Genomic DNA, 25309 nt, shown 5'->3' with positions numbered 1-25309 from the left:
TTCATTGAGGGCACAAAATACCAATATTTAAAGCTCTTATAAATAATGTATCAAAATGGCACAGTTTAGTGCTAATTGAGCCCATAGGGGCGACACTCTTACCTACCTACCTACATGATCCTTTACTTCAGTCTAAATCATTGGTCGTCGTTCTCGTAATGATCGTTATTTTAAATAGTTGTGACCAATAATGACCAATCAGTTATAATTAACCTTAAATTTTTATAAAGCATCATGCATATAAGGCATGATACGTTTTTACTCTAAGCACTTTTCTTTCAGCGGGTTTAGGGATTTTTGAAATATTCAACCCTGACTATTTTTTAAGTTTAGAACATTTATTTTAGACAAAGAAATGAAGAATGAACGAAATTTACAATATTGTGACCCTATTTGTTTGTAAGCTTTGTGGAACTTAACACCTGCGTAGCAAGCTCATCTCTTTAACCATATCGAAATTTGTTTCCAATCTCTTAGTACGTAGTCTATCGGAGACAATTTATTTCTAATATTTGTATAATAGATACATTGAAATGATTCGGTCATGAAAAGTTCGTTCCAATGAATGATACACCATCCCACTGGAACCATTTAGCGCTGACGACGTGTGAGACTAAAAATATTAAATTTTCTTGTAATCTCTTTGATGATAATTTTCGCGCCATCTTCTGTTTAAAAAATTACAGCAAATGAAGGCAAATACACAACTTTTTATTTGAAAATTATCTTCACGAAATTTGGAAAGAATTATTTTCCAGGACAACGCTACAATCTCCGAACAAACTGTTCATACCGGACCATTATATGATATAGCTGACTCACCCAAATCAAGTGCTTGTAGGGAAAACATTTTATTTGAAAAGATATCTTCACGAGATTTGGCCAGAATTATTCAAAGACACTCCCACAATTGACAATCATATTGTTTATATCGAACCAGTATAGCATATTACCATCATATAAAATGACCGATCAGAATTAAGTTTTTTTATGGAAAACTTTTTTAATATGTCTTTCTCACTTTTAAAGCCTTCCTGAAGAATTGGTCACTTCTGCTAGAATAAGCTTAACTATACTCCTCCCACATTGTGATTGAAATCAAAGTCATGTGTTCTTTTCCTTCTGACTAAAGTATTAATAATAAAACTTTATTGATGTAATTAATTTATTTTGCTTACACAGAAACTGCAAAGTGTTGTCTATCACTTGCATTTGCACCACTTTCGTTTCAGCACATCTTCACTTACATTTGTATGTATGTTCTATGTATTATATTATATTAAGTATATTCAGTATGTATGTTATGTAAAGATAGAATATATAATCTAAGTGTATATATATATAAGTGTTTATGTAACTTGTAAATTTTTGTTGCCTTTGGTTTTTTTAGATTTACAAGACTTGTTAACAATTCGAAAAAAGTTTTACTAGAATTATAAGTAAGCAATGCTTGCTCGTTTGGTGGAATTAATGTAATCATAACGTTAAATTAAAGGAAAAGTGTTGGGTGTAATAATTTAGCAATACAATTCAAAACCTCTTACTGACTATAACAGTAAATAGTTTGTATATGGCATTTATATATGTAAGTATTGTATATATGTATGATGTACGTAAGTGGGGTTGCTGAGCACCGCTTTACAGTTAGTTTAACATTTTTTAGCTTTTATTCTCATTGTGTGTGGTTAAATAATCGGTTTTGCTATTTAGTTTAAAATCTTACTTTCATAATTTTACAGTTACTGAACTATGTTTTAAGTACCATATATGTAGGTAAGTAAATGTATGTATTTTTACAACTTACAAGTGAGTGTGAAATCTTTGGCAGCATTCGGTGAGAGCAGCCAAAAGTTCTTCAAGGAATTGCAGTGTGTTTTATGTAGTCAGTTTTGTTGAAGTTTTACACTTTTTTCTTTAATTTACATGAAATTTGCTTATTTTTTCTATTAATATAATTAAATTTACAATATATATTTTTACAGTTTTACCGTTTTACAGGGTGTTTGCGCTCTCTCGCAGGGAGATCTTTGGTACAGTGTTGGATAATGCTTTTGCTTACAGATCTAAACATTCTGGCTGTTAACTTAGTTATATTGAGAGAATCGAAGTTTTTGTTAAAATTATTATGAATGTACGCTTGGTATCGCACATCTAACAACTGCAGCATAATCGCTGGCAATAAATATTTTAGTTTTCATCTTTTTTTCTTCGTCGCTCATACTGGTTTGATTTGTTTCTATAATTTAAAAATGTTTTTACAACTGGAATTCCACCATGTAACGCAATTTCTGTGCGTTTTTTAAAGCTTAGCTTGCTGCATGTTGTTTCTTCTGTTTTAATTTGTTTGTTTTCTGGCAATGTTGCACTTTTTAAATAAGTTAAAGCAACGGTTTTATGACACATTTTGTTAACTGATAGGAGTATTCACACTGTTCTTTCAAAAATTCAGATTTCTTTTAAAAATATATATGAAATAACAAGTTTTTCAGAAGCACTAAAACATAATAAAAAAGAAAGTGTTTCAATTTATATATTATATATGGTATATACAAAGTCCAATACTTTTATTGAAATGTTTATTTTTAGTTGAAGCCAAACCAAAGTTAAGAGTCACACAAGTTTTATAAAATATTATTTTCGATTAAAAAATATAGAAATGTACTTTCTGAATTTCTGACTGATTTAGTTATTTAAAATAAAAATATTTTGCTTAAGGAAAAATGGTCGGTTATGAAAATTTTTAATTCATAGTTATTTGTAATTTCTAATTTGTATTTAGATATATCCAAATAAACTATTTTAGTTTTCTACTTTTGACATTCTGCACCAGAACACAAAGCAAAACCACCCTGAAGTGGCTTAAAAGCAACATTCCAGGTTTCATAGCTGCAGATGATTGGCTGTCTGGAAGTCTAGATTTGAATCACTTGGTTCAAAAGTTTGTGGTCAGAGTTGGATAGTCTTGTATGAAAGGAAAAGGTGACCATTTGAAGTAAAATTTCATCGCTTGTTTATACATGTGTTATTAAATAAAATTAACTGTTTTAAAAGGTTTTAATTCAATAACGAAAGTTTATTCAACAGAATGTAAAGAGGCATATAAGGAATTGCGAGTGTCTAAAACTATAGTTTTGATTGCAAGATAAACGCAAATTCAATACTGTTTCTGAAAGTAGGTATTCTGATTTTAAATGCTTAACCGCTTTTTATCTTCTCATTTAACTACCTTTACATATTATCTTGGAGTTGAAGTTAGAGTATCGACAAATAAAGGTAATTGAGGAATGACACGAAATGGACATTGTACTAAAAGAGCGTAAAGCTGCAAAGACTCGCCCACATATGGTAAGTCCGTGACCATGTCAGCTGAAACGATAAACCTTGTAGGAGTGGTATGCAAATGGAAACTCACCAATGTAGGTGTTCTCCGAAATAAATGTTTCTGTGATTCTTAATCAAAATCGTTATTTGATATCTAGAAAAATCATGAGAAAACATTTTGGTAGCTTTTGACTCAGACTCATGATTGCTGAAAGACTACTCGAACATTACGTGACGCGGAAAGAAATATTTCTCCACCAAGAAAGAGACATAGCACAATTACGCATGCATCAAAAGACATGTTAGCGTAGGGTTGCACCACAAGTGCTGCCCGTTTGTTTGGACATCTGGTAGAGTTTGTTCGATTCGCTACTTTCCCACTCTTGGTGAAGAGAAGACAGCTTTTGTCTATGTTAATTGTGATTATGAATTGAGTATGTAACATTTTGAGCTCAACTTCAAATCTTATTTTGTCAGCCAGTTACCGCGTCGAGCATTCCAACCAATGGACATTGGTTTTTAAAATTGTGACTTGTGGTTCATTAATTAGGCTTCCAATGCTACCAAATCGTTCAAAAGTAATTTAATCAAAAGAAATAAAAAATAAATTATTATATTAAAATGAGTTACTTAGTATGAATACCCCTGAACAATTTATTTCATACTAATAATAATGTACAGAATTATATACATGTAAATAAAACATATATGTATGCATATATAAAGTATGCCTATGCAATTAAATAGATCATGTAATTAAAATCGTATGTGAATATATTTTGGAGTATAGTACAAGTTTGCGGACAATAATATAATTCGAGCCAGGGTTGCAAAATTTTTAAATTCAAATATTTAAAATCGAATAATCGAATCTAATATGTTAATCCCAACAAACGAATCTAAAATTTAAAATTTAATTTTTAATAATAATTTTTTCAATTAGAATTAAAAATTGGTAAAATATAACTCGTCTGAGTGTATAAGACCAGTGCTCTAGAGTATTGAAAATTATGGCTCTGCGCGAGCTCTAGTTCAAAAGGGTAGAACACGAAGAACGCAAACACAAAAATATGTTAATTCTAACACAGGTTATTTTTTCACTCCTAATTATAAGCTTAGGATTAAAATTTTTATTTTTCAATCCGGTATTACTGATTAAAAATTTAAAAATTATACTTAGCTAAGATTTTCGGGATTACTAAAAAACCTTAACTAAAATGTTGTTTCAATTATTTATTCAATGAATTATTTGCAACCCTAATTCGAGTCAACTAAGTAGTTTTCGAGCAATAAGTTTTGTTTTGATACATTTTTCGCTAAAAATATTGTAATCGTTATGCTTGTTTGTATATAGTATATAGTACTTGTTCATACATGTATGTAAGTACCTCTATATCTCTATGTGATTATGTGTGTTTAATAAAAAGTGCGCTTGGAATTGTTCTCTAAGTGGTATTTGCTTATCTAAAATATTGTTAAATTTTGCAGTTTTTTAAGAATTCTTTTTAAAAGATGCTTATTATCGAAAATTTACGCAATTGGTGTTCTTTTGTTATAATTCTGTTTGCAATTTATAAAATTATTTTTTGCTGTATTTGACATCAAGGTCAAATGTTTATACATGTATTCGTATTGGTATTTTAGTTAATAAATTACTTTATTGTTAATTAATTGTTATGTATTTTCTTATATTTCTTAGTTTTATTTATTTAATTAATTAATGTTTTAAGTCAACTATAATATTTTATAATTTCGAATTATTAATTGTTCTATATTGAAAAGTTTTAATGCCGAATGGCTTAAGGTACTTTAAGTATTTCAATTACAATTGCACGGAAATGTGCGAGAATAAAACCAAAATATATTCCACAGAAAAGGAACTTTTGTTTTAATTTTGCACATTCTGCGGTTTTTTTCCACTGGTGCGCCCTAATTTGAACTCTTTATTTCATGAGTTTAGAAAAACTACAAGAAATTCAGCTTGGTCGCAAATAATGGAAATAAATTGCCGGAACTGTTTCAATAAAAACTGCCTGCTAATGTATTATTACTCCTTAGAAATTAGAACTAAGAAGAAGAACGACTTCATTCGCTTTTTTAGAGGTATTCTTTTGAATACATTCTGGGAATTTCGTTTCCCTAACACACAACATACTACGATGTAGGTAAAATTTATTTATTTACTCTAAGTATAAAGTCTTTAAATTGGATAAATTCTTAGAAGTAATGCTGTCAAAAGGGGGTGACTAGCCAGCTAGATCTACAGATTTGGAATCATCTGAATTTCTTTAGAGTAATTAGTTGGACAACAAAATGGACGTCATTAATCCTAGGTAAGCAAACTGCAAACCTTCGTGCCGAATCACATTGCCCGAGATGCCCGAAAAAGTGAAGGAAAACAAAGCAAATGTAGCTGTGGCCCATAAAGGCGGCTTATTGATTAATCTTGTATTCATAAAATTGTTTAAGACCGATGCGCCCCTAGTATGCATAATTTATATTGTAAGTATGAGTAAATTGTTCTTAATTTCGAGGACATCTTTCAAAAAATTAAAGACTGGAAGCTGCCTTTTGCTTAAAAATAAAGAACCATCAAAACGGGGTTCAAAAAACCAAAGCCCGGTCGAATTTGGAAGCTACTCTTAATCCTATACTGTTGTTTGTATTTTTTTCCTAAAAGTAAACACTACAATTTTCTTACTTATTTAATAAGTTATTCCCGATTAAAAACATAGTGAAGTTGTCAAAATTTTAATTATTTGGTCATCGATCAGATGTTTTTCTGCTTCTGATCAAAATAAAATGTCAAATCATTCTCTTAAAATCTCCTTACTCCGTAGTAGGTCGCCATCTCAATAGTTTTGACAGCCTCTCTTTTCCTTCTCACTGAATAAGGAGATAGAACTGGGTCACAAGGATAACTCAAGGTCGATATCAAACTGCTTATCAGTAGAATGTTAAATCTATCTGAACTTTGAAGGACACCACATTAATTTTGAAGAATAAATAATAGGATTGATGAAAACGCCAACTGAATATGGAAAGACTATACTCTCAATTGAATTCTTCACTTTACTATAAGAACAACAAAGAAGGAGCTAAGTTCGAGCGTAGCCGAACATTTTATACTCTTGCAAGTTGCAAGGATCAAAGCCAGTTAAATACCTTCAGGTGTAATGAAAGCTTTATATATAATGTTGCGAAAGAATTCAATATTCCTTATTTGACGAAATCGTGAATGGATTACAATGAAAGCTTTATATATAATGTTGCGAAAGAATTCAATATTTCTTATTTGACGAAATTGTGAATGGATTACAATCAAATTTGTATCTTATTAACTTACATTCATTAAGGTACCTCACATACCATATATTTTTGATAAAAAGTTCGCAAGAATAATTGGTAATATTGGTGCAAAGTTTTATCCTGATATATTAATTAGTGCTTTATTTGAACACTGGAATGTGAAAGAATCAGATGAAATTTAAAATTGTGTAATATGGGAAGGTTGTACCCCAATTTCATTTTCACACTATATACCGAATTTGTTTGAAATCCATCAAGCAGGTCCCGAGATATGTGATTTCATTTAAAAGTGGACGGTACCACGCCCACCGTCCAATTGTAAAGCCCTCTTGTGCCATTTTGGGGGTAATATTTAATATCTCTGATGCATTAAGTTATTGATTTATCACACTTTCAGAAGGTTTTAAAAAATCCGTTATATGGATAGTAGGCGGGGTTGAAAAAAACTATCTGTGCAAATCTGGGTAATATAGCTTTATTGGCTTGGGAAATAAATACACTAAACTTATTAGGGGGCGAGGCCATGCCCACTTTTTAAAGGTTTTCAAACCACAGTTGCCTCAATGTGATTCGTTATGCCAAATTTTAGTTCTTAATTCATGGCTTAGTTATGGCACTTTTTACGTTTTCGATTAATGGCGCTTTGTGGGCGTGGTAGTGGTCTGATGACGGCCACCTCTTCGCCAAGGAACATTTTTTTCAAGTTTCATCAAGATATCTTAATTTTTACTTATTTTTACTTAAGTTATCGCTTGCACAGGGTGACAGACAGACAGTCACCCTGGTTTCAGAGTCTCGTCCCCCTGAGCATTTATATATGTTTATATAACTCCATATCTATCTCGATAAGTTTTATGTGATACAAAGAACCGTTAGGTGAACAAAACTATTATACTCTGTAGAAACATGTTGCAAGAGTATAAAAAAAGAGCCGGATTGAATTTCTGTATAGCCTTTTTTTAAGCAGCAGTTATTAAAAATCGATGTCGAACACCATTTCAAACCATCAGATTTCAATTTCCACTATTCCGAATATAAATGTAGTTTTGTAATGAATTCTCTAATCCATAAAGAATTTCCAAATATTATAAATTTATATATTTAGGTTGATTTTCGTTTGAGGAATAATATGGTTACAGTGTTCTACCAAAGTCATGATACAGCAGGTGATTTCAAATTTATATGAAAACAAGTAAAGAAGGGCTAAACCAACCAAGCTGTAACTCATAAATTTCTTAAAATCTTTTGTTTCTGGTATGTAACCAGTCGTTTCCTGTGAATGAATAAAATGAATTGAATGATATAAAAATTGTCGTATCAGAAGAAGTCTTTTGTATATCGAATTTCTGCTGAAACCATAGTAATAATGATGATACAAACTTTTGCTACAGCGCAAATGAGATTTAAAACTTTTTTCTCATATTTTACTTCAATTTTAAATTTCTTCAATATTTTATTTATTACTTCTGTTTTATATTAAGACTCAGTTTTGCAAAAAAAAGTGGTGGCTTTTGGATACAAAATGTAATGTTTAGACAAAAATCAACTTATATATCCGAAAGCCTCTTATCAGTAAGGAAAGAAAGAACAGAAACACATATGTTTGTTAATCAATAATGGATTTAAAAAATAAAAAAGTCCATCCAATTTTACGAAATTATAATGAACTACTATTAAAAGAAGCCAACCTATACAGTCCTTTGTTTTGCCATCTAAACCATTACTTTTATACCCCAAAAAAATTTATCGATAACAAGCTCATATACTCGTATGTGTACATCAAAATCACCACAATTCCGACCAATAGTAAAGAATATAAATTTGTAAATAAAATTTTCCTAGAATCATGAAGTAGGGATGTTTTTCATATTTTCATTTACTGAACACCGTCCTTTCGTAGGAAGACTCATCTTCATGGTCAACAGGAACAGGATAGTAGCTCTATAACAATATTAATTCGATTTTTGGATTGCTTATTTTATGTTTGTTTGTATGTGTGTATGTACACAGGAGTGTATTCTGAATTTTTCAATTTTTCAAAGCCACAAATACGCATTAGGTAACTGTGTGTTTGTGCGCATTAGTATTGATGTAGTAGGTATGTATGCCAGTGTAACTAACGGCCCTTATATAAGTGTATATATGTATACATTTTTATATATATTTGAGTAAATAAGTGCAGTTAATATGCTCTAGATACTAGTTGGAGCTTCCTTTTACAATTACAGTTATGATTTTCAATTTTATTTATATTTCTGTTAATTATTTCTTTTAGTTTGAGTTTGGAAATATTTAAGTGACGGCATTTTACATTTTTGTGAAGTAAATATTCGTTAATTTTATACTATTTCATAATTTTTATTTTTGATATATTTTATACCTCTGAATTCCATGTGCAGCTCTCAGTTTGCCTGCTGTCTCTCGTTTTATTTTTATTTTTTACAAATAAATATTTTCAATCATCTAATGTGGATTTGTTTGTTATTTTACAATTTATTTATTTACTATATTCATTATTTTCTCTTTTATGAAAGCTAACAACGTGGACGGACGAAAACAATGCCAAAAGTTACATGTCTACTTCAATCTGCCTCAGCCGCATTACTCTTCAATACCACATACATTTGTTTGTATATATGTTTGTACGCATCTACTCGATTCATATCGCTACTGCACTAGCTTGCATGTTACATACTTATTTGTTGTTGTTTGTTTATTAATTTTACATTTTATGTATTTAAATTGTCGGAACTTGACTTTCTGTTGCCTTTTATGGATTTTCAATTTATTAATTGCAATACACACATTTAGTTTTCAAGAAAAACATTTTATCAAAAACTAAAGAATTAAAAAACGATAATTAAAGCAATTACTTGCACGACACTTGCACCTTGCAGCCAAGCCCAAACCTACCGACTACGGATATACCTACATATATATGTATGTATGTACATTAGGCTGGGCCAAAAACAAATTCTCTTTTCCTTAGATACCGTGAAAATATTGTGTTACGTGTTATTGTTGTAAACGTGTTTCAATTTTTTAGAGCATGAGGGACTAGTTCACATATATACAGACAGACGGACATAGCTAAATCAACTCAGCTCGTCACGCTGATGATTTATATATATCTTTTATAGGGCCTTCGACGTTTCCTTCTGTGTGTTACAAACTTACAAACTATTGTATAGTAAAAATGATTCCTACAAGAATAAGTATGAAATTTAACGATCTCCAAAAATAGTCTATAAATATTTAGCACGACTGAAAAAAAAACAAATTTACCCAACAATAACCAACAAGCCTACCATGGTTACCTCGTTCCCACGACAGTCGGGTCTACGTAACAGTTCCGAACCCGTATTTTATCCGGAAAGCATTGGCTCAAACTCTGACCACTAACACGACAGCATTCTTCAAAATTGGAAAATATTTTTTCCGCTTCTACAATAACAATTATGTAGACAACTCGTTAAAGACGTAAAACCGTTTGCCGTTATATTTAGGTCTGTTTATACCAGTCTATTTGAGTTATACGGGTTGGTTGTTCGATCGAGAGTGGGCCAAGCTCTGACAAGCAGCAGTCTCATTATATGTGTTCAGTTTACAACGCTTTATAAACTCAAGAAAGGATCATAATAAAATATTGAGTCCCGATAGTGTCGCAAGTACCATTAGCTATCGTTAAAAGAGCTTTTGTGACTTTGGATTTATAAAAAAAACTGTCTTATTTAACTAAATATACAAAATAACTATACTGAAAATATTTAATGCCCCCATTACTGTTTTCAACCCAACTGCATTTTGGTTGAAGTTTTGAAATTCGGTCTTATGGTTATAAACTCAACCCGTCAAGAAGAATTGTTACTAAGCAATTAAAGAATTTATTTAGAAAAATTATTAATAGAAAATGGAAACCGGGTAAATAAACTATTGTATTTATAATTTTAGTCTATTTTAATCAGTTATTATGAAAAAATACAAAGGAGAAAAATTTGTAAAGTAAAATCCCGAAACTGGCCGAGGCAATAGATTCAAGGATCGTGGGAAGTGTTTCGAACATAAAGAGTTGACACAATCTACTACTCCTAGGTATATACTTTTTAAAGAAATTTAAATTTTTAAAGCTTTTTGCTCCTTCTCAGTCATTGGTGTTTTATACACTGCGCCTTAATACGGTGTTCATGATATTTAAAACTTAAAACTTAACAATCATAAATATCGTAGTCTGCTCAGCCAGCCCAAAGTTGAAATTATTTAAACTGCTTTTTTGTTACCGTCAGAAAGGAAACGGGGAGTTTGAGGTAACATTATTTTATATCATTTAATAAAAAACAAAATTATCTCTCATTTAAACGAAAATAACTTATGAATCTGAATATGGTGTTAGGAAGTCCCGATGGGTTTAAGCGATCAAGAAGATTTTTTCTTAAATAATAAATTCAAAACAATGTCCATTTTAATAAATATTCACCTTTTCATGAGCAATAACTAAATTGAATTCTTTTAATTTTTCGTTTAAAAATTTTCATTTGTTTAATTATCTGTTAAATCCTCAGTCTCTAGGTTGGCCAGTGAAACTTCGACCGAAAATGGTTTAGTTCGTAATATCAACTTCAATTCAGCTGAGTAGAGTTGAAACCCGTAATAGGGGTATGAATCTAAATTTGTTTGTTGTTTTCCTGCTTCACGCCACTGTTCCATATTAGATGGATAAATAAAAGCTGGCGCCTGAAAGTATGCAACTTTCCATGCAGTAAATTTAGGTAACGAGTTTTTAACGAGAAGAAGGCTGGGGATGCATTATCTGCAGATGTGACAAATTGGAAATTATAAAGTTTTCTACAAAAAAATTAACTAAAAATATAAAAAATTAAATAAATAAAAAAGTAAGGAAGAACTAATTTCTGGTGTAAACGAATATTTTATACTCTGGCAAAGTAAAGTGATATACTAGATTTTGGTATATATATTTAATTAAAAGTAGGAAGTATTGCATGCATTATTTACAATCACAGGCAAGAAGATACAATATTAAAAAGATATTCTTTCGAAAATTCTGTAAGATTTCTAACATATTGACCGATAGATTCAGTTATGAATTACATATATGTATATATGTATATTAACACAATCGGTACAAAAATTCACATTATCGGATTATGCTCTTATAAGATGATCAGTTTGTATTTATGGATTTACAAAGTGTATCGCCTATTACAGTTATATTTTCGATTTAAGCAAAAACGAAGAGATCTCTCTTTGTGGACCCTTTAATTCTGTAATTTTGCTCTGCATATTTTTATTGACTCTCTCAACCGCAATCGCTAATTTTTTTTGAAAGCATTGTTATTGTAATTCATTACATAAGTGGGTGCAAAAAGGTTCTAATTTAAATACTGTAAAAAATTTCAATATTTGCTACAGTAATTGGAATATTTGTTATAAAACTACGTTCACCACACACCTGTATGCCTTGAGTACATAAATCTTTTTATATGCTTTTTTTTGTTGTTGTAATATATGTAGATCAGTTTAGAATAGTAGAGTGAGAGTAGAGTTTCAAAACGACTTAGACGCTAGCAATAATAAAAAGTTACAGTTTATTTATTGATTTTCTTGTTGTTTGTTTCTTTGTTATTTAATGTAATAAATTTTTATTTATTTAATTGATTATGCTTTAATGTTAGGTAATAGGAATATAATAGTTTATAAATAGGGGAGCAGAATATATAATATATTAATATACATATACCATATATCGATATATTTATATGTAGGTATATATAATCACATTTAAAAATAAATGTTTTATCATAGTTTAAAAACAATTTTAATTTACATTTGTTTAAGAATACTTTTGCTTTTATTCAATTCAACGTATTACAACTCAATTCCATACGCTGCTTACGATGATAAATAATGGAGAACCTAACATTCGTGTGCACTCGCTACGCGCACCTCTTCCACTAGCTCAGTACAAGCTCTTTGCGTTGCAAGTTTTGGTAAGCACTTTCTCATTTTTTTTATTTTGTATTTATTTTACAAACGCTGTCGACAAAGCAACGTTGTGTGGAGTTTAAGTTTAGTTTAAGTTAAGTCAAAAATGTGTATATTTTAAATGTTAAGTTTTAGTTTAATTTTGGTTTTTCAATTTGATTTTAGAAATCATTGCAAATTCTCAATCAACCATTAAAATATTTATAGATTTTCATAGTATGTATGTAAGTTTTTCGTAAGTTGAATAACATTTTTTTTCTAAAAATTTAAAAGCATAAATATTTTTTTATATTAATAACTAGTAAGTTTTAGTAGAGAATAGTTGTTTTTTAAAAACGCACTTGTTTCTTTTTCTAATTTTAATATATTTGAAATTTTCATAATTTTTATTTTTATTATATATGTATGTATATCTCTTTTGGCTAAATAACGTAATGAACGTATTTCAAAAATGCCTTTTAATTCGCATTATAACTAACCTATAGTTGCATAAATCTTTTTTTTTTTGTAGTTTTTGGCTAATTTTTAATTCAGAATTAAAAATATATACTATCTTTATGTATATATATATGTATGTATATACGTACAATATAAATAGAGCTCTCGTTTACTACATGCAAGTGTTTAAAAAGTTTACAAGGTGTATTTTTAAATTTGCTATTTCGCAACATTATTCATTACTTTCGTTATTATTATGTTAATTTCAGCTAAAATAGTTTCAGTTAAGTTTGTTTGTTCTTGTTTATAGTTTATAGAAGGCTTCTTTAATAAGTTCTCTTAGTGTTGCGAATAAATTTCAAGTGTCAAATTCTTCGTATTCTTCAAGACGAAACTGCACATTTACATTCGTGCATTTTTCTCAACATAAAAACAAAGTAAAAACACACAAAATGTTGTTTTGATTTTTTTTTTTTGTAAAAAATAAGTAATATTACCATTTAATATATGTATGTTAATTAATTTCACTACATATTTTGTTGGTATATATAATTTTTTAAAAATTCTTCGTATGACTTAAACGACGCACTGCTTAGTTATAAGAAAAGAGAAAAAACTCCAACAATTCGTAAAAAGTGTTATGATGTTATTCTTTGTTGTTGTTGCTACATAAGTAGTTAATCGATTTAGTAGTTAGCTAATAGTTAATAGTAGTAATAGTTAATTCCTCACTTACATATAAATATATTTAGAAGGCAAAAAAGTTTTTTTCTGGTGCATAAATATTATTAAATATGAAACATGCCTATCCTCCTCCTCCGCCACTTCATCAGTTTAAGTTTATGTAGTATTTTCTAAATATAAATTGTTTGAATTTTATATATTTGGGAACTGCATTTCGAGAAGAAGAAGAAGAAGAAGAGTGGCAACAAGTTTTCTACAGAACCGTGCAATAGCAAAAGTAAAAAAATTAAATTCATTGTACATTGTACAGTACTTTATCTCTTTAGCAGTAATCAAAAATATGTGTACATATTTCAAGTTATGTAATCGTAAATAAGACGTACTACAATTCTACTTCAAAAAGATGCGAATAGAAAGTTTCACTCAGTTTGATAAAGCTATTCAAAGATTTACAATTAGTCATATGTTATAGTTGGTTTGCTTTTCTCCATTAGGTTTTTGGAATATATATGCATATTTATGTACAACACATATGCGTAAGTACCTATGTATATATATGTGTGTATATATTTAATTTATATATGTAGTATATATAAACAATACCTAAAAATTGTGTATTTACATGCATTTAGATTTGTTTTATATATAATAAATATGCATGTGTTGTTGCAATTTCACTTCATTTGCTACATATTGAAAAATGGTTAACAATGGTACGCCGCTTTATACAAGATTTTCGGCACAAAAGCTTTCGTTTATGAAGAAAGAGCTTTCACTGCTTTTTGACTGACTTCTGACTTTTTCGATTTTATTCCAAAATTGCTTCATTTCACAGCTCATTGTTGGTTTTGACCCAAATGGTAGGTTAATATATTACTGTTGTTGTTGTTGTTGTTTGCACCGCTCACGCTGACAAGCTCATTTGTCGTGCTTGCTGTAGGCATTTCACTGGAAGTAGAAGAAGTTTTTCATTATTATATAATATTTTATATAAGAGGCATATTGCTTCCTCGTCCTTCCTCGTCTGCGTTTTACTACATCCAGGTGGCCATATCGGTGCAGTGCAGTTTATAACCGGCCAGCCGATTACCTTATGAGTTGCCAACAACGTTTCTTTGTCTTTTCCCCACTAGCTACCGTCTAGTAACTTGAGAATTTTGTTGCAGCTCTATACTTTGTCAGTTATAGCAGTCGTTTCAGGAGTGAAGGAGCATAGGCTGTCGAATGCAGCACATAAAACCTTGGGGTTGTTGACAGTCGGAATTTTAACGTCATCAACTGTGATGTTAAGATCCAGTCAGTACTAATTCGTCCAGTTCGTGAATATGGTCGCTGTGAATTTAGAGAGGGAGAGTGACAAGCTCCTTGCAGAGAAGAAGTGAGAAAGGTCGAGAGATAGTCGTTTACTTTCGAACAGCTGCGATCAATTTCATTGTCTGACGTAAATATCGTACAATCATCTGCGGAATAGTGGAAATCTCCTCTGGTGGTTGAGGAAGTTTCGAAATAATTTTTCTTAGTTTAAAGTTTTGACCTCGAAACAGTACGGACGATTGCCGACCGCTCAGATAGTTCATAGTCCACCTCTTCAGCTCTGGAGCGATCGTGGATTGTTCGATTTCCTTAAGTAGCGTTGAATGAAGTCTTTTGAGGATCATTATCTTACAGGGGGTTTTTGGTTTAGACCATGAACTATCTAAACATTTATGTAGTTAAATGCAGTGGTGGTGCTGTGCACTTTACGGAAGCCATGTTGATAGTCTGTTAGACTCAGTTGGTGAGTGAAAGTTGGGAGTAACAAGGCCTCAAGTGTCTTCACTACTAGGGAAAGGAGAGTTTTCGGAGATGATTAGAGGGTTTCCCAGGTTTTAGTAGTGGGACCACTCTTCTAACTTTCCACACATCAGATATTTGAAGAGTGATCAGCTACAGGTTGAGGACCTTGGTTAGATAGCTTACTCCTTTTTTATATCATGATTATTAAACACTTCACTTATCTATTTAAAAGTATAAGGAACTTTTGAGATTTAATATAGTTTTTCAAGAGACAAAGGTAAGGTTAGGTTGGTACAATTGCAAATTATTAGTATACTACTTACTTTCTTTCGACTAGGCAGACAATTTCCGATTGTTCTTGATACTGCAAGCTTTGAAGGTATTCCGCCCTGCGTTGGTGCACCAGCTTCTCTTTTTCTGCTCGTTCTCTCTGTAGCCTAATCCAGAAAAAATTTAAAAGTATATGTGTTACTTTATAATAAAAATGTTTGAACTTTTTTGTTGTTGTTTAGATGATATATAATTGAAATATATGTGGTATAACAGCTTTTTGTTCCAAAACCTTACCAAGGTTGCTGAATTTCCATCCCAAATGCTTGCGTAGAATATTTTATAAAAATATATTATTAACTTTTATGTTTTGTCGAGGTTAAGCTGTTTGGAATTAATACAATTTGGTTTTTTCCCTACCATGAAAGAGTTGAAAATTCAAGGAAAGAAAAAAAAGAACTAATTTAGGCAAAAATAGGAATTGTGAATGTAAGTTTTGCTGTAACTTTTCTCCAATCGTTTTGAATGGAAAACTGAGAAAATCCTAATGTTTATTGGGAAACCAAGCTATAATATCCTTCACAAATACAAAATATTCCATACAAGAACTAAATTTTGATCCGAGACTTGGAGACTTCACCGTGGCCTTAGACAATAATCCATGCTTAGCTCCGTGGAGATATCTCGTCAAATAAAAAAGTTTTTCATACAAGGACATGATCGCCGACATCGGCGATTCCGACAAAATGAGCAGCTTCTTGGGAAGAAAAGAACATGTGCAGCATTCAAGAGCGATATCTGAAATACGGAGGATCAAGTTCGAGTATATGTATACAGACAGACGGACGGACAATCATGTCAGATCACTGAATCATGAGGTTCGTGCTAGAGGTAGAGGTTAAGCATCTGCCCCCCAAACGTGGGATGAATATCAGCAAGGCGAGGCAGCCAGACAGTAGTGCTACGGCTTCAGGACTGGAAAGCAGATTGTCTTCACTTAACCAGTTTGTTATAGACGCATATCACTATAGCAGCCTTCTAAAAACGGTCACCAAAAGGCGCAACTGTCCTTGGTGTTCAAGAAAACTCTCAGACCTTAGGAAAAGGATACGAACGCTTTTCAACAAGGCCAAACATACGGGAACTAGGAGGAATATAAATACAACCTAACTATTTATGTCAAAAAAAATTAGGATAGATTACGAAATAAAATCGAAGCCCTGAAGGCTTCAACCCTACATGCGAATCAGCACGTTTACAGAGCAGGCAGATCGACTAACACTGCTCTGTATCAGTTAACCTCAGAAATAAAAAGTTTTCTGGATGGTGGAGAGGTGAAGCTATGCGCCTTCCTAGACATCGAAGGTGCTTGTGGCAATACGACTCACGAAAGCGTGGCAAGAGCACTGGATTGAACATCAACCCCTCGAAAACTACCATCGTTCCTTTCACGAAAGCCCCTGACCGGCCTCAGGAACCAATCCTTTGAAGGCAGAGAAGTGCAGACGACTAATGTGGTCAAATATCTGGACCTCATTCTGGATTCCACTCTTCGGTGAAAGCAGCATGTGGACCTGGCCTTAGTCAAGGCTACAAAGCCACTCAAGGTGTGGAATCAACTTGCTGGAAAGTCCTGGTGCTGTAAGCCAAAGATTATCAGGTGGATTTACACTATGATTGTGAGACCGATTATTACTTATGGGGCGGTGCCTTCAAAAGCATCGCAGACTTCGATAGGACTTCAACTATCGAAGCTGCAAACGCTTGCATGCATCTGCGCATCGGGTGCAATGCGTACGTGACCGACAGCAGCACTGGAAGTCATACTGGAACTCACATCGCTATACACAGTAATCAACCAAGCAGCCAAACATGCAATACTTCAAATGACAACAGCAGGGTTTGGTGTTGTTTGATTATAATTAGGATGGCAACATAAAATGTAAAACTAAACTCAAAATATATATATACCAAATTTTAAATTGTTATACTTATACAGCAATATACATCTAAATATATGCGGATAGTGACACTTACTTAATTCGTGATTGTCTCATGAACTGTTGAATTTTTCTGGCAGCTTGATTTTGGGTTGATTGTGAATAAGTACGTCTACAAATTTAAAGAAATGCAGGTTATAAATTTGAAATTAATATATATACAAGTATATATTAAATAGTAGACACTTATAGAAAAACATGCCATCAAAAAAAATTTCCAATATAACTCACTTCAATGGACCGGATGGGCTCGTCTCCTTTGGTGTGCTCGGCTGGGAACTGAAGTCAAGTTGTTTCTGTTGCTGCTGATCGTTACGGAAATGATCGTAGAAGCTTGACAGACATTGCGACGTCGGACTGCTCTGACTGTCGACAACAGACAACTCAATGCCAATTGACATGGATGACGACTGTGATTTCTTGAAGCGTTTGTTGCGGCAATACGAACGATATCCATGCTGTATGACAAGAGCGGCGTTCGTCATCTGACGGTAGTAGGCGTACTGCTTGTAGCGACGGTAGTAGTTTTGTATGACAATTGCGGCAGTGCGTTCCTTATTCTGCTCCTCCATCTTCTGCCGGCCCTTATATGAGCGGTAAGCTTTCTGTATGCATTTGGCAGCCTCATACAATTCGCGTTGCTCGGTATCTAATCGGAGGGGTTTAATAGAGACTTATATTTTATATTTGATATTTGCAATAAAACACCTGTCAACGTTAGCTTTGAGAAGTCGGCTTCAAAGGGATACTGGCTGCTGCTGGAAGCATGTAAAAATTCAGTTAACTGTTTAGTTGAAGGTGGTGGACTTGGTGAGCTAACAGAGGGATCGGCACCCAGTATGGAGTAACTAGCTGGTGATTGCAACGGACCCGAACTGGCCGGGCTTAGACTGGAACATGGTGTGCTAACATCATGATAACGGTAGCTGTGATCATTGAAGTCGAAGCTCTCATAGTGTGTATTAGGCAGCGAATCAAGTGGATCCATAAAACCGTTATTCAGACTAGGCGAATCAGAGTTGAGCGGTTCCGTAAGTGGGCTTCCCAGCACCATCATTTCATCAGCTTCATTCTGTGGGGAGTACATTGAAAACACACGTATACATTAAATTTAAAATGTCGGCAGTCTGCTGGCGGCACTACCTTAATACGCTCCGGCATGGCAGCGATAATGTGCTCAGCTAGGGTGAGCACTTTGGCATCAGAATCCCCTGTAAAACGTAACAAATGGCACAAGTTAGCGTGTTATATCACCATATGTGTTAGTAGACACCAATGACATTTAATGTGAACAAATACTACAGCTGGCAGTAAACGATTGCGCGCAAATGCACCTGTATACGATCTTCAGAAGCACTTCAGTCGAAGCTCCCTCGACTTAATGTCCGGATCTTATACACGGCGCTTGCACTTGTAAGTTTAGTAATACACCGATACAAGCAATTAAAACACTTAGGAGAGCGTATTCTTACACATACAGACATACAGTATCCGACAAAACTATGGATACCGCACCGCAGTTTTTACTATTCTTGCAAAATTTCATAAAAGAGTTAAACAACTAAAAAATTGCACATATTATTAGTACATACTGTAAGATAGCTTTGGGTTCGCTTGCAGAATGAAGACTTTTTGATGATTACTTGAACTTTGTACACGACTAAAGTATATATACAGTGGCAATATTTGTGCGTAGTGTTTCTGCGCGTAAATAATTTTTATAAATATCAGTAAATAAACTTGATAAAATAAAAATTTTATCATCTTGGCCTCAATAGTGGTTTAGCCATTACTTTAAGATTTTATTTGGTGAAATGCCGATTCCGATCGTTCAGTTTGTATGGCAGCTATATGATATAGTGATCTGATCTGAACACTTTCTTCGGATAATACATCATTGCCTTAAACAATAACTCATGCCTAATTTCGTGAAGATACCTCGTGAACTGAAAAAGTTTTCCATGCAAGCACTTTACTCCGATCGTTCAGTTAATGTGACATGTGTAATGTGTATTCTTGCAAAATTTCATAAAAGAGTTCAACAACTAAAAAATTGCACATATTATTAGTACATACTGTAAGATAGCTTTGGGTTCGCTTGCAGAATGAAGACTTTTTGATGATTACTTGAACTTTGTACACGACTAAAGTATATATACAGTGGCAATATTTGTGCGTAGTGTTTCTGCGCGTAAATAATTTTTATAAATATCAGTAAATAAACTTGATAAAATAAAAATTTTATCATCTTGGCCTCAATAGTGGTTTAGCCATTACTTTAAGATTTTATTTGGTGAAATGCCGATTCCGATCGTTCAGTTTGTATGGCAGCTATATGATATAGTGATCTGATCTGAACACTTTCTTCGGATAATACATCATTGCCTTAAACAATAACTCATGCCTAATTTCGTGAAGATACCTCGTGAACTGAAAAAGTTTTCCATGCAAGCACTTTACTCCGATCGTTCAGTTAATGTGACAGTTTGTATGGCAGCTAAACGCTATAGTGGTTCCGACAAATGAGCAACTTCTTAGTGAGGAAAGGACAGGAGCAAAATTTCAGAGCGATAGCTTAAAAAATGAGGGACTAGTTCGTATATATACAGACAGACAGACGTTTACTTGTGGGTGTACTTCGTGGCAAACTTAATATACTCTGCTCAGGGTATAAAACAGCAAAGCCAAAGCAACCACTGCTCGCGAAGAGATTAAAATAATTAGAAAACTGAAGAACGAACCAACTGTTTCAGCCCGATTTATTCAGCAGAGCCTTCAGAACAATATTGCTGAGCGAACAATTTGGCGGAGAATCCGATAAGTGGTTATTCCATCCACTACAAGATCATTAATCCTTTCATCAGCAAGAGGAAATTGAAGGCACGATTGGAATTTGAAAAAAGAATTATTATCAAATGCATCCAAGTTTTTGGAAAAAATTAACTTGGAGTGATGAACGCAAATTTAAATTTAAAAAGTTTATCAGACGCTCTAAAGTAAGTGCATCTAAAGCACCATAAGGTTTGGTTTGGAGGTGGGAATTTTTTTTGTTTGGGGGTTAAAGGCTGAATGGTTGAAGGCAAAATAACGGGAGAGTCCTGCGTACAGATGCTAAGTACAAATTTAGAGCCCGCAGCGCAACACAGGGGCTTACAAGATGATTTTATATACCAGTAGGGCAATGACAGCAAACATACAAGTCGGGTTGCGAAAGAATATTTCAATCAAAAAAAATCGATTGAGCTCCTACTATTCCGCGACCAAAGCCCTAAGTTAAATCCCATTGAACATTTATGGCATTATTTGCATGATAAGCTCGACCAATTTTCTTGTCGTTCCAATAAACGAGAGATTTTTAATAAATTGCAGGACTCGTTGTAAAACATACCACAATTGCTTCTTCAGAATTAGGTAGACAGCATGCTTTGGCTGTAATTAACAATAAAGGTGGCAACACTAAATATTGAAGCTCTAATGATCGAACGATCGGGTACAACTAATAGTTCAAATGTACAATATTTGAATATAATTTTTTTATATGATATACGAATTAGCAAAATAGAAAAACAAACAAATAAATTTCTCTTCTCAAAAGATATAATAATTTCGGTTTTTACATTCGAAAGGTATACATAGCTTTGTCGGATACTGTATATACAAATTATTTTTACCCATTAGCCAACTAATCCATCAACTACAGCAACACATACATTTCAATTTGAGAGATTAGTCATGCAAAGTACTTAAGAATGTAATCAACTCTGCGAGATGTGTTTCAAAAATGATAAACAATAATGTTACAACAACAAAAAATAAATAACAATAATGATAGTAAAAATAAAGTAATAAAATACCTGTACGTGTTTACTATTTATAAAAGTAAATACTTCTTTCCGCATAATGATATTTATTTTATTTTTTAGTACTCCAAGAAAAAAACGACAATGCACTAACAACTTACACATATATTTTATGTACGTCCATGAATTATTCATCTTTTTTTTGGTTTTTTATGTACAAACACCAATTGTTTACGCTAAACCAAATTACTTGCGGTTAATACATAAATATTTACACCAGTTTACTTGTTAATAACGTGAGTAGCTTTTCCGGTTCATTTACTCAGATATGCCAACAATATATACAACAACAATAAATAACGTTAACAGCATTCAGTACACATCTTCAGTGCCAAGGACACTTTAACAATAACGGTTTTAAGTTTTAACACTATTTAAGCACTCTTATATTTATGCATATATGTGTGAGTGTCTGTGTGTGTATACTGGAGAGATGTACTTGGCACTGTGTCGTACAGAAAGTGAATTATACATATGCATGTAGTGGTAGTAGTACAAAGAGAGCACATAGATGCACATAGAGTGCACACACAAACTGACCTACAATAGCATCGTTCTCATTACTTATAGTCACATCGTTTACATCATCATTATTGATCGTTGATGTATCATCGTGATCTTTGTCGGGTAAGGGGCTTGAATCGCCAGTTGATACCTCGCCTGATTTACATACACATACAGGGTACATACATATATTATTGGAAAAAAATTTATATAATGTTTTCAAATAAAATTTCATTTATACAATTGCAAGAAAGAAAAATTTTCAAAAATAAAATTAAACAAAATAAAAATATTGAAAAACGCAAAAATAATTTTACAAAACAAACCGTTAAATCATTTATATAAGAATAAATGTATTTATAAAGAAATAATACTGCTTCACTTACACAATGCAAAGTCCATTTTGCGCGATGGCGAGAGTAGGGAGTTCGTTGTATTTGTTGCCGCCAGCGTGTCAAGCGTTGACTCCACGGCCAATTTAAAATTGTCATGCGTTTCGAAACTGTAGCGGAAAATAAATTAATTCGGTTAGCAAGTGCAATGTACTTTTATAAATGTTTTATGGGGTAGTCAAAATTTTTAATTTCGGAGAAATATTTGTAAGAGTTTTTAACTTATATGTTTTGAACTGGTGATCATGGTAGCTCGAAAACCGTTCGGTAGATTTGGTAAATTTTTACTACTCTTAGACTTTTTATACTCTCGCAACCTGTTGCTACAGAGTATAATAGTTTTGTTCACCTAACGGTTGTTTGTATCACCTAAAACTAATCGAGTTAGATATAGGGTTATATATATATAAATGATCAGGATGAAGAGACGAGTTGAAATCCGGGTGACTGTCTGTCCGTCCGTCCGTCTGTCCGTCCGTCCGTCCGTCTGTCCCTCCGTCCGTCCGTGCAAGCTCTAACTTGAGTAAAAATTGAGATATCTTTATGAAACTGGTGACATGGTAGACATGTTTCTTGGTACCGTGAGACGGTTGGTATTGCAGATGGGCGTAATCGGACCACTGCCACGCCCACAAAACGCCATTAATCAAAAACAAATAACTTGCCATAACTAAGCTCCGCAATAAGATACAAGACTGTTATTTGGTACACAGGATCACATTAGGGAGGGGCATCTGCAGTTAAAACTTTTTTTTAAAAAGTGGGCGTGGTCCCGCCTCTAATAGGTTTAATGTGCATATCTCCTAAACCGCTAATGCCATAATAACAAAATTGACTAGAAGCAAATGTTTTTAGCACTTCTATTGACGGTGTGAAAATAGTTGAAATCGGGTGGCAACTCCGCCCACTCCGCATATAACGGTACTGTTAAAAACTACTAAAAGCGCGATAAATCAAGCACTAAACACGCCAGAGACATTAAATTTTATCTCTGAGATAGTATAAATTGGCTTTATAGGAACCGCGATCAAAATTAGTCAGTGGGCGTGGCACAGCCCACTTTTAGGGGAAAACCCATATCTTGAGATCTGCTTAACCGATTTCAACCAAATTCGGTGCATAACGTTCTTTTCATGTTTCTATGTCATAGTGCGAAAATGGGCGAAATCGGACTACAACCACGCTTACTTCCTATGTAACACCATTTTCAATTCCATCTGATTCTTTCACTTTCCACTATGCAAATCAGGTAACAATGATTATATCGGGGTAAAACTTTGCGTGAATAATGCAATTAAAGTATGCCACCTTGCGGCCAAAAATTGTCTAAATCGAACCAAAACTGTTCAAACCCCTAAGTACTAAATATGTGGACCCCAGTGCCTATAGTTGACCTTCTACCGAAAATATCAGTCAATTCACAAAGAAGTCTCAAACGAGTATAAAATTTGACTTTGCGAGAGTATAAAATGTTCGGTTACATCCGAAATTAGCCCTTCCTTACTTGTTTATTTTTAATTTCGATTTTTTATAACCAATTTTCTCTAGAAAAAAATTTTCGTGAGGCCGCCATTTTGTTAACTAAAAAAACAGCTTGGATTGGAATTAGGTCTGGCAGCCACTGCTTTGAAAATTATTACTTTTTTCTCAAATTTCTTTCAAGTCAAGTCGAAACTTTATTTAAAAAGCTGCGTTTTTATTTTTATAAAACTGGTAAAAATAGTTTAAAATTATAATTTTTGCATGCCTCTGACTACACCTAACTCCTTATTCATATATACACATTTAGTATATCGAGGTTGGTAGTCAAAAAAGCGTTTAAATTACATATTCTCAAATATAGTTTTATGAAATGAGATGTTGATAAAGATGAAAATAAAGGGTTTTTTTCGAGGTATAGAACTTTAAGTTGGCATTACTGTTCAAGATGGCGACCGATTTAACAGCTGGCAAGTGATTTATTCTTAGTTTGGTTTGGCAATTCATCACGAATAGAGTCACGCCTGAACAACCCATGCAAGTAGTGCAATTTTATTTCGAAAATAATGGTTCTGTGCGGAATACATATCGCGCAATACGTTCATTTTATCGTATGTTGCGATGAAGCGCACTTGTGGTTGAATGGACACGTCAACAAACAACACTGCCGCATTTGGAGGGAAGCTAATCCTCAAGTGTATGTCGAAACACCGTTACATCCAGAAAAACTGACTGTTTGGTGCGCTTTATGGGCTGGTGGAATCATTGGTACTTACTTCTTCAAAAACGATGATGGCCAGAACGTTACAGTCAATACTGATCCATGATTACTAACTTTTTCATTTCTGAATTGAACAACCATGATTTCCAGGAGCAGTGGTTCCAACAAGACGGCGCAACATGTCACACAGCTCGTGCCACAATCGATTTATTGAAATACACGTTTAGTGACCGCCTAATTTCACGTTTTGGACCTGTGAATTGATCCCCAAGATCTTGTGATTTAACACCGCTATACTACTTTCTGTGGGGTTATGTAAAGTCATTGGTCTATGCGCATAAGTCACAAACGCTTAACCATTTGGAAGACAACATTCGCCGTGTTATTACCGATATACCGCCAAAAATGTTGGAAAAAGTCATCGAAAATTGGACGTCCAGTTTGAACTACATCCGAGTAAGCCGTTGCGGTCATATGCCAGAAATCATATTTAAAATGTAATGCCACAATATTATCTTTCGGATAAATATAATTCATGTCAATTGAATAATCCAT

General features: G+C 33.0%; 1 protein-coding gene across 12 annotated transcripts in view; it reads right to left on the bottom strand.

Annotated features, from left to right (window-relative positions):
* Positions 1-1111: 1111 nt before the first annotated feature.
* Camta (Calmodulin-binding transcription activator) overlaps positions 1112-25309 on the bottom strand; it is a 133929-nt gene continuing 109731 nt past the window's right edge. For 6 of the 12 annotated variants that reach the window (XM_070108918.1, XM_036362550.2, XM_014231801.3 and 3 more), the window contains 8 exons: positions 22549-22664; positions 22199-22318; positions 18942-19009; positions 18507-18870; positions 18030-18447; positions 17836-17910; positions 15852-15965; positions 1112-14700 (listed from right to left, as the gene is read on the bottom strand). In XM_070108918.1, coding sequence (XP_069965019.1) covers positions 14589-14700; positions 15852-15965; positions 17836-17910; positions 18030-18447; positions 18507-18870; positions 18942-19009; positions 22199-22318; positions 22549-22664 — 1387 coding nt within the window. In that variant the 3' untranslated portion in view covers positions 1112-14588. Of the gene's footprint in view, positions 14701-15851; positions 15966-16095; positions 16124-16147; positions 17747-17835; positions 17911-18029; positions 18448-18506; positions 18871-18941; positions 19010-22198; positions 22319-22548; positions 22665-25309 lie in introns of those variants that run through there. The other 6 variants (XM_070108920.1, XM_036362557.2, XM_070108919.1 and 3 more) reach the window with 5 other exon arrangements.

This window comes from Bactrocera oleae, chromosome 4 (assembly GCF_042242935.1).
Source record: "Bactrocera oleae isolate idBacOlea1 chromosome 4, idBacOlea1, whole genome shotgun sequence".
Taxonomy (NCBI): domain Eukaryota; kingdom Metazoa; phylum Arthropoda; class Insecta; order Diptera; family Tephritidae; genus Bactrocera; species Bactrocera oleae.
This window is presented reverse-complemented; position numbering and strand designations above follow the sequence as displayed.